Source organism: Prionailurus viverrinus, chromosome B3, assembly GCF_022837055.1.
Source record: "Prionailurus viverrinus isolate Anna chromosome B3, UM_Priviv_1.0, whole genome shotgun sequence".
Classification (NCBI taxonomy): domain Eukaryota; kingdom Metazoa; phylum Chordata; class Mammalia; order Carnivora; family Felidae; genus Prionailurus; species Prionailurus viverrinus.
In genome coordinates, this window is record NC_062566.1 from 35,417,393 (window position 1) to 35,431,820 (window position 14,428).

General features: G+C 44.3%; 1 protein-coding gene across 1 annotated transcript; it reads left to right on the forward strand.

Moving 5' to 3' along the window:
- Positions 1 to 489: 489 nt before the first annotated feature.
- Positions 490 to 14,161, forward strand: PDCD7 (programmed cell death 7). Its single transcript, XM_047864149.1, has 5 exons — positions 490 to 1,406; positions 3,844 to 3,982; positions 10,500 to 10,736; positions 10,996 to 11,083; positions 13,024 to 14,161. Exons 1-5 carry the CDS (start codon positions 540 to 542, stop codon positions 13,145 to 13,147), a joined length of 1,455 nt encoding a protein of 484 aa, XP_047720105.1. The 5' UTR covers positions 490 to 539; the 3' UTR covers positions 13,148 to 14,161.
- The last annotated feature ends 267 nt before the right edge of the window (positions 14,162 to 14,428 follow it).

The window sequence follows — 14,428 nt, forward strand, 5'->3', positions numbered from 1 at the left end:
AGACAGTTGGGAGTTCCTGGAGAAATGTTGCACTCTGCCTGCCTCAAGTATTTGTCAATGGGATGCAGATTATAAAGGAAATTTAATTTTATCTACCATTTCCTTCTGCCTTTATTTCCCAAGTCACGATAAAGGCTCAAATCCTAGGACAACCTCCCTAACTTCTTTGACTAAGTCAAAACCTCTTTTAAGTTCTTCTTACCCAGTGTTTTCCTCTTTGGTTGTACTTCCGTTTACTGCTGCACCTTTGCATTTGTTTGCACGATTACTTGATTAACGTGTTTTCGTTACTAGGCAGGTGGTTCTATGAGGAGAAGACCTGTAGCTGTTAAATTGTTCGCAAAACAGCTAGCTCCGCAAGACGAACGCTTACTCATATTTAGGAATTGACGAACTGAAGGAATGCCAACCTACTGGCGAGGCTCTCTGGGCCGGAAGCGTTCTATAGGCGTCGCGCGCGTAGTACGTCACTTCCCCCTACCCCCTCTACAGGAACCACTCAAATTCCTGTCACTTCTCTGACTCCCTTCGTCGTGGACATGGCTCTGCCGCCCTTTTTCGCCCCAGGTCGCCCAGGCCCGCCGCCCCCGCAGCCGCCGCCTCCCGCTCCCTTCGGCTGTCCGCCACCGCCGCTGCCCTCCCCGGCTTTCCCGCCGCCTCTTCCCCAGCGACCCGGCCCCTTTCCGGGGGCCTCCGCCCCCTTCCTCCAGCCCCCGCTGGCTCTGCAGCCCCGGGCCCCCGGGGAAGCCTCTCGCGGCGGTGGCGGCGGCGGCGTCTACTACCCGGTGCCGCCGCCGCCGCTGCCTCCGCCGCCGCCCCAGTGCCGGCCCTTCCCGGGGACTGACGCTGGTGAGCGGCCACGGCCGCCGCCGCCAGGCCCGGGGCCGCCGTGGAGCCCCCGTTGGCCTGAGGCGCCGCCGCCGTCCGACGTACTCGGGGACGCGGCCTTGCAGCGCCTGCGCGACCGGCAGTGGCTAGAGGCGGTGTTCGGAACCCCGCGGCGGGCGGGCTGCCCACTCCCTCCACGCGCGCCCGCCGGGCCCAGCCTGGGCGAAGTGCGCGCGCGGTTGCGCGGGGCTCTGCGCCTGGTGCGACGGCTGCGCGACCTGGGCCAGGCCCTGCGCGAGGCCGAGGCTGACGGCGCGGCCTGGGTACTGTTGCATGCCCAGGCTGCGCCGTTGCGCGCCGAACTGGCCGAGAGACTACAGCTGCTGACCCAGGCCGCCTATGTGGGTGAGGCGCGGCGGAGGCTGGAGAGGGTCCGGCGCCGCCGGCTTCGGCTTCGCGAGAGGGCTCGGGAACGCGAGGCTGAGCGGGAGGCGGAGGCCGCGCGAGCAGCGGAGCGCGAGCAGGAGATTGACCTCTGGAGGGTCAAGTGCGTGCAGGAGGTGGAGGAGAAGAAGCGGGTAAGAGCGGCAGATGTGCGGAGGCTGGGGGTAGTTCAAGTCTGGAACCTGAAGGGCCGTGAGGTTTTGCGCTGTCGTTTCCTACAGCTAAGCCTTTTTCCTCAGCCGTAAATTAAAAGATAGCCAGCATTTCCGACATCGTATCCCTATACTGATTGCCTGTTAATGTTGTATAATACAAAACAAATGGTCTAGGTGCACCGCGAGTTCTGTAAACACAAAGTATAGGATTACACAGTGGCGTTGCAGGGATGACGGACGCCCTGCCTCCTATTACAACCTTCTGTCCGCTTACTAACAATCAAGGCAAACAAGAATCTGTGTCCTTGCTTCTTGTACTGGTCTGGGTGATTTTAAGAATACAAAATATAGAATACGTGGGGCCTTGACGCAAGGAACATATACTCTAATTGACTGATGGGGCTATAGTGATGACTTCTGCAGGATCCCTTTGTTTAGGAGTTTTAAACCAGGTATTTCCAACCCCCTCCCTTCCCCACCCCCCGTTAAACAATGGTGTTTTTGAGCACTTGCCAAATACTAGGTGCTACTCTAAATTCCTTGCATATACCAGACCTTTAATCCTTGTAACAACCCTGAAAGGTAAGCCATTTTACAGATTAGGAAATTGAGGCCTAGGGAAGTTAACTTGCCAACAATCACACAACTGGTTCCTAGCTGTTTTGCTCCTGATTTGAGCCCAGGTTGGCTGATTCCAAAGCCTCTTGATCTTAAGCTCTTAAGTAGGCGCCAGAGTGAAACTGGAAATTGGTCAGATAGTTGTTTAAGGCATTCTCATTACTTATGAGTGCCTGTAGGTGCTTCCCCTGTCCCTTCACTCTACAACTAGTTAGTATTTCCTCCTTCTCATACTCCTTGTGTCTGTTACTGCCTAGATTCTGATATAACTCCTTCCAGAAATGTAGTGACGGCAAACTTTGTCTTCACACCTCCAGGAATATCAGTACTTTTAAGGAGAATACTTGGAGGCAACACTGTAATCTAAGGAGTTTGTATCAGTTTCACAGACATTTAATAAGAACCCATTATGTGCCAGACCCACTGCTGGGTGCTGGTGATAGGGACGATTAGGATATAGTGCTTGTCCTTGAGGGGCTTAGAGCCTCATGGGGACCATGTCTATACAGCATGGTATGTGTTAGGGTTTCAACTGTAAGTGCTATTGGAACCCAGAGAAGGAATATCCAATCTGTTGGGAAACAGGGTAAGGGAAGGCTTTGTGTATGAGATAGGGGACCTTTGACCTGAGTCTTGAAGGAAATGTCAAAGCCAAGTGAAAGCAACAGGTGCAGTTCCAGGCAGAGAGAGTAGTACAAGCAGAAGAAGGAAACTGTATGATGTCTGTATGATGTGGTGGTATTGGTGGAATTACAGGCACTTATTTGATACACAGGTTGAGAGCTTTAGGCAAAAGGATCTTTCTTACCACCCACAATGAGGGGGTTGGAGACAGGGTCCTGTGAGTGGTGGTTTAAAGAACCAGAGTTATTTCGTCTACTTGTGAACCAACTTAAGAGTAGGATAGGGTCTTATGAAATCTTGCCGTTTGAACTACGTAGATGGAACTGGAGGGTATTATGCTAAGTGAAATTAGTCAGAGAAAGACAAAAATCATATGACTTCACTCATATGAGGACTTTAAGAGACAAAACAGATGAACATAAGGGAAGGGAAACAAAAATAATATAAAAACAGGGAGGGGGACAAAACAGAAGAGACTCATAAATATGGAGAACAAACTGAGGGTTGCTGGAGGGGTTGAGGGAGGGGGGATGGGCTAAATGGGTAAGGGGTACTAAGGAATCTACTCCTGAAATCATTGTTGCACTATATGCTAACTAATTTGGATGTAAATTAAAAAAAATAAAAAACAAAATTAAAATAAATAAAGATGGTAATGGTGTATATTTCAAAAAAAAAAGCAAAAACGAGTAGGATAGGGTCTTCTGTGTTTGAAAGGCTGTCGTGTCACAAGATCCTTGGCACTTTAGAACACTGGAGTGCAAGCTATGTGTGTTGTGGGTCACTGACAGAATTGTAGAGTCCTGGGCCTTTCCAACCCCATTCCTTATCTTCCATTCTAATCTAAGTCTTTGGGTCCAGGAATCTGCACTTTTAACAAGAGAGCCCCAACTTAAAGTAAGTTGGATGTAGATGTTCCTCGGACTGCACTTGGAGAAATTCTGAGGAAAAAACAAAGATGAGCTCCCACATGGAAGCTGCAGAGAAGATTAACCCCTTGGCTGGACCAGTGTGGAGAGCAGTTGTGTATAGCCCAGGAAATTGGGATGTAGATCCTGTAGAAATTCTTATCCCTGAGACTGCCTAATCCTCTGAAATCTCACTGCTGGGCAGCTATTCTCTGCTTTGAGGTTGTTCCTAATACTAGGTTTCATAGACTCTCTTTCTTTTCCAGGAGCAGGAACTTAAAGCTGCTGCTGATGGTGTCTTATCTGAAGTGAGGAAAAAACAAGCAGACACCAAAAGAATGGTGGACATTCTTCGGGCCTTGGAGAAATTGAGGAAACTCAGGAAAGAGGCAGCAGCAAGGAAGGGTAACCATGGCTTTGCATCTCTACTTGGATTTATTCATCTCATGCCCCACTCCTTCCCTTTCTTTATCCTAGTGCCCTCCCTCCCCCAAATTTTTGAAGGAAAATATTTGATAATTAATTATTTTCACCCAGTAAGGTAACAAAGTTTGTCAGTAGTACCTCAGAACCTTTGAAGCAGGAAGCCTCAGAAATTGTTCATATCTTGATTGACAGGGTTGAAAAGAGAGGCAGGTGTGGGAACCCACTGCACTGCCTTTCCCTTGATTCATCATCCCCTCCTCCCCCGCCCCCAGGCATTCCTGGCCACTTTTCTGAGTGAGGTTGGCATGGCTAGTCATCTTTGCCCATGTGCCAAGGCAGAAGCTGTCCTATATTTACTGTTTACTTTACTTTGTTTTAGAAGGTGTTGAAAACTTGGCATGCTCCTTTGGATATATTTTAAACCTGAAACATTGATATTTTTAAAGTTATGAATGGTTGGATAGGGCAGGGAGCACCTTGCAGAGTGTACATGAATGTTTTCAGCTTACATGACTGTCACTTTTGGATCAGAAAATCTCATTGGTTTCCTCTTGCCTCTAGAGGGAGCACTGGTTTTCTAGAAGTTCCCTAGTTGTGCTTTGAACATTTGCCTATCTTGATCTTTGCTTTTGCCAGTCTATTTGTGTGGAGGGCGTTTAGTCCCATCTTCGCCATTTTAAGTTCTCACTGTTCTTCAAAACTAAATACAGATGCAGCATCCTCCATCCTTACCAGAAATGGGCTGAGGTGAGCTGCTCCTTCTCACTTGTACCTGGTTTGGACCACATACTGCCTTATTTAGTAGGCTATAGGCCGTTAATATTCACCAAGGATATTTGAGAGTACACAAATTAGCAAGTACCATGGTAGCAAATTATTTCCCCTGTGTGGCTTAAAATATAAATGAAAACTGTGAGTCAGACCCTTCGTAATTAAGTTTCATTGGGTTGTGATCATTATGTATTCAGCCAAGCTCATTTACTAGCTAAGTGATAAGTTTCTGCATGCCAGCCTTTAGAGCGGTTGATTCAGATTCAGGCCTCAGATGACCCTCATAGCACATTCATGAGTCAAAGGGGAGTTTGCATCTACTGTGTCTAGCCTTACCTCTTTTTTACGAGAATGAAAACCTGAGGGCTATTATTTAATATTCCCCTACCCTATGTCCTCTGTGAGTGAGTGGTCAGTAGACTTTTGCCAAGTGAATTTACTAGCATAATTTCTCACTCTTAGTCTTCCTCACTTTCATCCAAAAGAAGGAGGAAATTTTGGAGGAATTGTGATGTATAAAAATAAGCAGCCTCTGTGGAGTTAATGGGCTTGGGCATAAAATGATTTGGTAACAAGCAGCTAGTTGCGTTATATACTTAATACTTCTCTCTCAAGGTGCATATACCTCCAACTAAGTACTGAGAGAATGAGGTTGGATATGTAAGTAAGCAGGGCCACATTGCAAAGTGTCTTATGGGCCAGACTAGACATCTCACCTATGTTTAAAGGTGAGAGGAACCATGAAAGGTTTTAAGCAGAAAGTGAAATGACAACAATGATTGGTGGGCAGAGCAGAGAAAGGTTTGCAGCATCTAGGAAGGAGGGAGGAAAGGAGAGAGACTAAGAAGGCTGTTATAGTCTGGGCACAGATAATATGGGAGTGTGAACTATGGGTCATTAAGAAATGAATAAAGGAGCGAGGGAGAATACACGTGTATAAATAAATAATTTGGGGAACTCAGCCGTAGTAGGAGGAATATACTTGGTGTTGACAAGTTCAGTTTGGGACCTGTTGAGTTTGAGGTGCCTGTTCATCAGCATGTAGCCACAAGTAGGAATAACCTTAAAAGAGTTGTGTGGCCTGAGATGAGGCCAAAAAGACAAAATCCTAGGGAATGTAAAAATCAAGATGGATAAACAGGTGGCCACAAGAGAGGTCAGAGAGATAGGAGAAAAAGGTAGGTCCTCTGCCTCCTTCTGGAAAGTGGCAAATGCTCAGAAAGATTGTGTAATCTCAGGCAGGTTACTTAAACTTCTCTTTGCCTTGATTTCCTCATCTGTAAGAAAGACGTTTCAAAAGATTAAGAGACATCCATGGGAGGGGTGCCTGAGTGGTTCAGTAGGTTAAGCATCCCACTTCGGGTCAGGTCGTGATCTCACAGTTTGTGAGTTTGAGCCCTGCATCGGGCTCCATGCTGACAGCTTAGAGCCTGGAGCCTGCTTCGGATTCTGTGTCTCCCTCTCTCTCTGCTCCTCCCCTGCTCATGCTCTGTCTCTCTGTCTCTCTCCTTCAAAAATAAATAAAAACGTTAAAAAAAAAAAAAAAGAAAAGAAACATCCATGGGAGTTAGTACCTAATAGATGATCAGTGACTTATGCTAGGTGCATTTTTTCAGTGAAATGGTATGGGTTGAAGCCAGACTAGACTACATTAAAGAGGGAATAAGAGGGGCGCCTGGGTGGCGCAGTCGGTCAAGCGTCCGACTTCAGCCAGGTCACGATCTCGAGGTCCGTGAGTTCAAGGCCCGCATCAGGCTCTGGGCTGATGGCTCGGAGCCTGGAGCCTGTTTCCGATTCTGTGTCTCCCTCTCTCTCTGCCCCTCCCCGTTCATGCTCTGTCTCTCTCTGTCCCAAAAATAAATAAAAACGTTGAAAAAAAATTAAAAAAAAAAAGAGGGAATAAGAGATTAAGAAAAGCAAACAGTGAATTCAACTTATTAAAAGTTTGCCTGTGGTGCTCACCTGGTTCAGTTGGTTGAGCATCCTACTCTTGATTTTGGCTCAGGTCATGATTCCAGGGTTATTGGATCAAGCTCCGAGTCAGGCTCTGCGTTGATGTGGAGCCTGCTTAAGATATTCATTCTCTCTCCCTCTCTGTCCCCTCCCCCCCGCTCTCTGTCCCTCTACCCTGCTTGCATTCTCTTTAAAAAAAAAAAAAAATGGGAGTGGAGCACCTGGGTGGCACAGTTGGTTGAGCATCCCACTTCAGCTCAGATCGTGATCTCACAGCTTGTGAGTTCAAGCCCCGAGTCAGGCTCTGTGCTGACAGCTTGGAGCCTGGATCCTGCTTCAGATCTGTGTCTCCCTCTCTCTCTGCCCCTAACCCACTCGCATTCTGTCTCTGTCTCTCTCAAAAGTAAATAAACATTAAAATAAAGTTTAAAAAAAGAAAAAAAGGTTTGCCTCTGAAGAAAGGAGTGAGCAGTTGCCTGGTTGGCTCAGTCAGTTAAGCATCTGACTTGAGCTTTAGGTCATGATCTCATGGTTAGTGAGCCCAAGCCCCACCATGGGTGAGCCCTGCTTCTTTCTCTTTCTCTTTCTTTCTCTCTCTCTCTCTCTCTCTCTCTCTCTCTCTTCCTCTCTCTCTGCCCCTCATGGGATTCTTTCTCTCTCTCGCTCCGCCCTTGCTCATTTGCACTTTCAAAAAAAAATGAAGAAAGGAGTGAGCAAGATCAATATATGTGGAGTGGTAGTGTGGAGGGGCGGGGTGGTACCCTTAGGGTTGTGGGGAAAATTTGAACATGTATAATTGCGGAATGAGTAGAGGGAGAGGGTCAGAGAGACTCAGGAAGGATAGTTGATGGCTCAAAGTCCTGTAGAAGGTAGGAAGACTCCGATCCCAGGTGGAGGGATTAACTTAAGTGTAGAAGGATCTGTCTCCACTGGAATGAAAATGAAGGAGGGGGCGCCTGGGTGGCTCAGTCGGTTAAGTGTCCGACTTCAGCTCAGGTCATGGTCTCGTGGTTTGTGAGTTCGAGCCCTGCATCGGGCTCTGTGCTGACAGCTCAGAGCCTGGAGCCTGTTTCAGATTCTGTGTCTCTCCATCTGTCCACCCCTCCCATACTCATGCTCTGTTTCTCTGTCAATAATAAATAAACGTTAAAAAAAAAAAAAAAAGAAAGAAAGAAAATGAAGGAGACAAGGAGGGGTAGTAATGCAGATGAGTGAAATCGGGGGCCGAAAGTTAAGAGATGTCCTGCCTGCTAGCCTGTGTTCTCTAAGATAGGCTGGATGGTTTGGTGAGAGGCAATAGAAGAGAAAGGCTTTAGGAGAGCAGTGAAGTTTTGAAATAACTGCTGTGAAGAATGAGTGGGAGCCAACTAGAAACCCATGGGAGTTTGGTTGTAGGCAGGTGCTGTGGGCCCAGCTGATGTAGTTCTATACTGGCACTAGGCCACAATATCAGTACTTGCAGGAGTATTCTGCAGCTGGCAGGTGAGCACAGAGCACAGGGTTGTTAGGATTTTGCTTTATGGGTGACCACAAGTTTTGATGAAGACCAGTAGAAAAGCGAGTAGATTTGGATACATTCATTTGGAACTTTTAGTGAGGCTGACAAGAGTCTCTGGGGAGAAGGAGAAGAGACTACTGGGAAGGTAGAAAGTCCTCGTTTAGGAAGAAAAGAATTGTGCTTAAGACAGAGGTAGCAGGGTTTCTTGATCATTCCAAGGCTCAAAGACTGGACAAAGCCCTAAGGTGTGGGTGGCTGAAGGGGAAAAAAGGAGAAGGTACTGGTATGTAGGAACTGCAGGAACTGGATGAGTGAGTGGTGGAGGTGGAAGGAACTAACTAGACTGTGTCAGTACATGGGGCCAAGAGGAAGACTGGGTGAGGATTGCCGTTTCTGAGGGAGTAAGTCATGGTGATCAGAAGTGATCAGTGAAAGGGTGAGGGATGTGTGGGTTCGTGGTTCAGGCCTAGCAGCCTGAGATGGGAACAGGCCACTGCTTCTCATGGGATCTGGAGGCACTTTGGGGCTGATGCAGTGTCTGTAATTTCACCATACTGGCAGATTTTAGTACTGTCTGGCCCTTTACAGAAAAATTTGCCAGTTCCTGGTTTAGGTAAAGAAATTAAACAAAATCATGAAATTATTATGAAACAACGTAGTGACAGCTTGAACTTCTCCATGCGTAAGAATTTTGTGTGTATTTGGAAAATATGTGGCAACTTAGTGAAAGATGGATTTGAGTTGTAGAGTTTCCTTAGTTGGGAATGAGTGCCAGCCATGAGAAAATGATCTGGAGAAATGTTAGCCATGGAGGTGAGGCTAGGAGAGCTAATTCCATAACCACTTAGTTGCAGTGGTTGAGGGAGAAGAGAAGCAGACCTCCAAAGGCCTTGATCAACTCTTTTAGGAAGCAGTTTATTACCACATTTAGGCAGTCTTGAAAGTACTCATGAACATTTCTTCTCTTGAGAATTTATCATATAGAAATAATCGATAGAAGGAAAAAAGTAACGTGCCCAGGAGTATTGATTGTAACAGTATATGCTGGCAGGACATTTGGAACAGCCTAAGTGTCCAGAAGTAGGGAGCTTGTTAAGTAAATTATGGTACATTGAATTGATGAAACAGGATAGAGCCATTAAACAAATAATTATAAAGATTGGAAAAGAATGTAGAGAATTGACCTGGAGCTGTAGAAGTTACGCATACTATGTTGAACTATGTGAAGTTGATAATGTATGGACAAAAATGACTGCAGAATCAATAGGGGAAATAAAAATGGTTTATTATGTTAGTGGGATTTGAATTTTTTTCTTCCTGGTATCCAGTATTGTTAAAATGCTCCCATAATAAATACATTTGCAAGGACTAACAGGATGGACTGCACCCATGTCACTCTAGGATGAATCACCTAGCAGCTCCAGCAGCTTTTATGTCACAGAGCCATGTGGCTAGTGAGTGCACAACTGCAGTCTACTCAAATATTCATTAAATTTTAAGGTATTTTCCTTAAAAAATAAATACAAATATAAAAAATATTTTACCTTATGGAATTTTATGAAAAATTTCACACATGCACAAAAATAGAACACCTAAATAAAATACCCATAATCAACTATGATGCCCCTGTCACACATAACGAAATTAGTAATAATTCTTTGGTATCACCTACTAACTAGTCTATACTCAAATTTTCACAGTTGTGGCTCTAGCTGTGTTGGCCATCCTTTTAGCTGACTTCACAGTTAAATCAGGGCGACTAACCATCCCAGGTTTCCCAGGACGCTGGGCTCTCAGTACTAAAACTGGGCAAACTGAAATATTTGGTCATCCTACACTAAGTAGCAGACTGTGAGGTTAGTAGGTTGGTTACATGTATTTCTTCCTCACTATCCAAGTGTCTTCTCCTAGAACTTCAGATTCAATCAGAAGGTAAATTGTTTATTACTTGCTCTGGGAGCCTGTGCTGTGAGAATATCACAATGAAGAAGTGTAAGAGTTTCTCTCTATAGTGAGCTCTCTGTCCAACCAAAGGATCAAAACCATTAGAAATAAAATCAAAGGTTAAGTGGTATGATCCAAAGAGAGGACTTAGAGAAAGTCAGGGTGAGGTCAGATTAATTGGAGACTCAAGATCAAATTGAGCCTTGAAGATTGGTTAGGATTTATAAACTAAGCAAATTCATAACATAAGTAGGACTTTGTGTCTGCTCAGTAGAACACATGTTGGGGATAAAAAGTTGTATCTAAAATGCTGTTTGGATCTCTTCCTAGGGGTCTGTCCTCCAGCCTCAGCAGATGAGACTTTTGAGCATCATCTTCAGCGACTAAGAAAACTCATTAAAAAACGCTCTGAATTATACGAAGCTGAAGAGAGAGCCCTCAGAGTTATGTTGGAAGGAGAACAAGAAGAAGAGAGGAAAAGAGAATTTGAAAAAAAACAGAGGAAAGAAAAAGAGAAAATTTTACTTCAGAAGCGTGAAATTGAGTCCAAGTTATTTGGGGATCCACGTAAGTTCTTTTGTAACCAGTGGAGAAAGGGAAGATGCTAGATTGGCAGCTCTTTCCCTAATGGGTGATCTCAACCTAAACTAAGGTGGTAGGCAGCAAATGAAACCTTTGAGACTTAAAATTCTGAACTGTGTACTGGAAATCATGGATAAAGATGAAACATTTCATCGCATTGTTGTACTGTCATAGTCATAGGTTCAGTCAGCTTGCCTCTAGGTATGAGACATGATGATGTGGTAATGTGCCTTTTCTTTTTCAGATGAGTTCCCACTTGCACACCTCCTGCAACCCTTCCGACAGTATTACCTCCAAGCTGAGCACTCCCTGCCAGCACTCATCCAGATAAGGTCAGAGGGGCACTCTCCATGCCACCTTCCCCTTAGGTAGCGAGAAGCACTTACAGTGTTTATTTTGTTGAGGTGTATTGCTTTTTCTTTTTTTAGGTTCCGTACAGGTTTATATAAAGTTTTTAATTCTAAGGATGCCACATAAATCTTGTTTAGTCCTCAGTCCTTGAGAAATAAATGACTCTTTTAACAGGTGAAGAAACTGAAACTCAGGTTGTGACTTGCCCTTTGTATTGTCTCATGCTGTAGTTGTTACATTGACTTAAAGCATCGGCTTCCTTTTCCTAATTCTCTTCTGCTGCTAAATAGACCAAGGGAGAGAAACCCTCCCTATCTACTTGCCTGTGGAGACTGATTAAGTCCCAAACTGACTTATGAGTTCTTACGGGTCGAAGCCAAGAGAGCTAGGAACAGGGGGTCTCATCTTAACCTGCAGTTATTAATGAGCTGGGTAGAGTTTTCAACTCTTCTGGGTCTCACTTTCCTCACCTATAAAATGAAAATGGTAGACTGGAATGTGGCCTTCAAACTTTAGCAGTAGTGCTCTTCCCAAAGGCAGTCTTTTGGGAAATCCATTTGTAAAACAGTTTGAATGAATGGGTTCCGTAGGTGTAGACAGTTTAAATCTGTTATTGACTGGAAGCACTTTGTTGTTTCTAGATTCCCCAGAACATCTGCTTGGGGCCTAGTGGTCCTCAAAGCCTGGTTTGACAATCACTGAACTAAATGATCTATCAGGTTCCTTCCAAAGCTCTAATGATGGTTATTAGCATACCAAGTTTGTGTTCTGGGAAAAGTATATTTCTGGTTAATATATAAGTTTTAGCTTTTATTTATTTATTGAGAGCAGGGGAGGGGCAGACTGGGGTTGGGGGTGGGGGAGAGGTGTGCGGGGAGAGAGAATCCCTAGCAGGCTCTGCACTGTCAGTGCAGAGACCGACGTGGAGCTCTATCCCACAGACTGTGAGATCATGACCTGAGCTGATATCAAGAGTCAGACGCTTAACTGACTGTGCCACCTAGACACCCCCAAGTTGTAGCTTTTAAATATAAGTACAGTTGATTCTCATTATTCATGGTAGTCATGTTCTATAAAAGCTGCAGTGTTGAATTAGGGAATGCCAAATTCTGTTCCTAAAGGAAATACAGGGTTTGGTTCCTGTGAGCCTCAGACCACAACATTTTCATGAACCAATCAATACATAACATTGTTTTATGTGTATTTCTTTTAAAAAACACTTTGTTTAATATATATTGTCGATTCATTAACACTGAACTCATAGTTAACAGCATTATAACTCCTGCCTCAACATAGTTTTTCTAATATACATGTACTCTCTGTAAGGCATATTCCAGCCTTCTCATTCTAGCTAGTACTGCAACAGTATACTTAGGGGCCATCTTAAATGGCAAAATAACCAATAAAAGCACAAATATGTGAAAAATGCAGTACTAAATACACTGCAAAAAGGACACTTTACAATATGAGGCTGAAAACAGTGTCACCTTATTTGACGACAGTGAAGACAGTGTCACCTTATTTGACTTCAGCTGGGAATGTACCTGTCAGTGACTTAGATTTTTCATGGCTCTGCATGTTGGCAAGTGACCATGAAAGCACCACAATTAACGATTATGACGTTACACATAAATTTTAGTGAATAGGCAAATTTGCGACTATGGAACCTGCAAATAATGAGGGTCAACTGTATATTTATTATTGGGTTACCCCTAAGATCATAAGTTGTTTGCAGTTTTTTCCTCCTTTATGTGTACATTTAAGAAATACTGTCCTTAGCATAATGCCTAGAAATCAAATTCTTGAGTGGACTGGTACATCAGTCATTTGAAAGCTAAGTCCTGAAATAGAGTATTTAGTTGCTGAACATCTTGCTTGGAATAAAACAAATAAACAGTTGTTCTACAATGTTCTTATTAAGGCATGATTGGGATCAGTACCTGGTGCCATCTGATCATCCCAAAGGCAACTCCGTTCCCCAAGGATGGGTCCTTCCCCCGCTCCCCAGCAACGACATCTGGGCAACAGCCATTAAGCTGCATTAGTAAAGATGCTCCAGAAGTGTGGTCCGGCCAAGGCTCCTTCCAGCTCTAAATACTAGTGATGCCACCATCTTCTCGTGCTATGGACTAAACCACAACCTCTAAACTCCATGTGGCATTGTTCCACCCAGAAGTTACGTTTTCCTTGAGTGCTCTGTCCTGGCCAGAGATGCCTCTTGAATCAGGAGATTAATATGTTTCTTCAGGAAAGGACCTAGGTGAACTGGGGCTATTACCACAGAAAGTGACCTTGGTTCACCGAATTTGCCTCTGTTTTGAAGGGGCTTGGTTCAGAGTGACTTGTTAATTTACTCTTTAACTTCTTGTGTGGTGATGGGTAAGTACACTGCATACACTCAACACAAATGTGCATTGGGTAGACTTAGCCCTTCCCCCAGTACTGAGTGTGAAGGCAAGCTTTGATGTAAAACCTCTTTACCCTCCTTACCCAAAGAACCCTCTCACTTCTAGGAGAAAAGGTCAGAAATGCTTTATCTATGGTTTTATGAATCCCACTTTTGGTGCAGCTTGAGAGGCTACAGACTGGGCTGCCAGAAAAGCTCATGGCCTAGTCTGGTAGTCATGTGGAGAACTTGGAAAACCTGTATCCATATTGGATCGTGTTTTAATGGATAATTGCTGCATCTTCCCATGTTAGAAGGATCCTAACAAAAACATGTGTTATTTAAGTTCCTGAAGATCTAGTTGTTCAGAATCCCCAATGATAGAAATTTATCTTAACCTCCCTCAGTCACATTGTAGGGGCCGGTATAGCTGTGGGATTTTCTTAGGAACTCAAACTTTCAAAAACACCCATGTAGTTAAAGCTGGGAGGAAAGCACATAAAAATAATAAAATTTATTTTTTTATATTCATTAATAAATGCTATTGTGCCTGGGAATGATCAATCATAACATGTCAGGGTTTTTGTTTTGTTTTGTTTTGCTCTTTGTCATTTATTGTGTTATTTATATTTCCGAAAAGCTAAATAAATATCATTTTTATTTTTTAGTTTGAGCCTTTGCCCCCAAATTTGTTGCCTACCAAATCACTACACACACTTTAACATGAATGAAACACATTTTCACTCCAAAATGCAAACTTGTCAAATAGACATTTGCTAGGAGAAGGTGAATCTCCAGCACCAAACTTTGTGGAATCCAACTCTGGATAAGCAGGAAAGGACAACAACCTTGGAAATGATTGCATGTAGTTGGAAGTTCTGGGGTGCAAGATGCTAACACCTTTGTTCTTGTTCTGTTTAATCTGCATTGTTAAATTTAT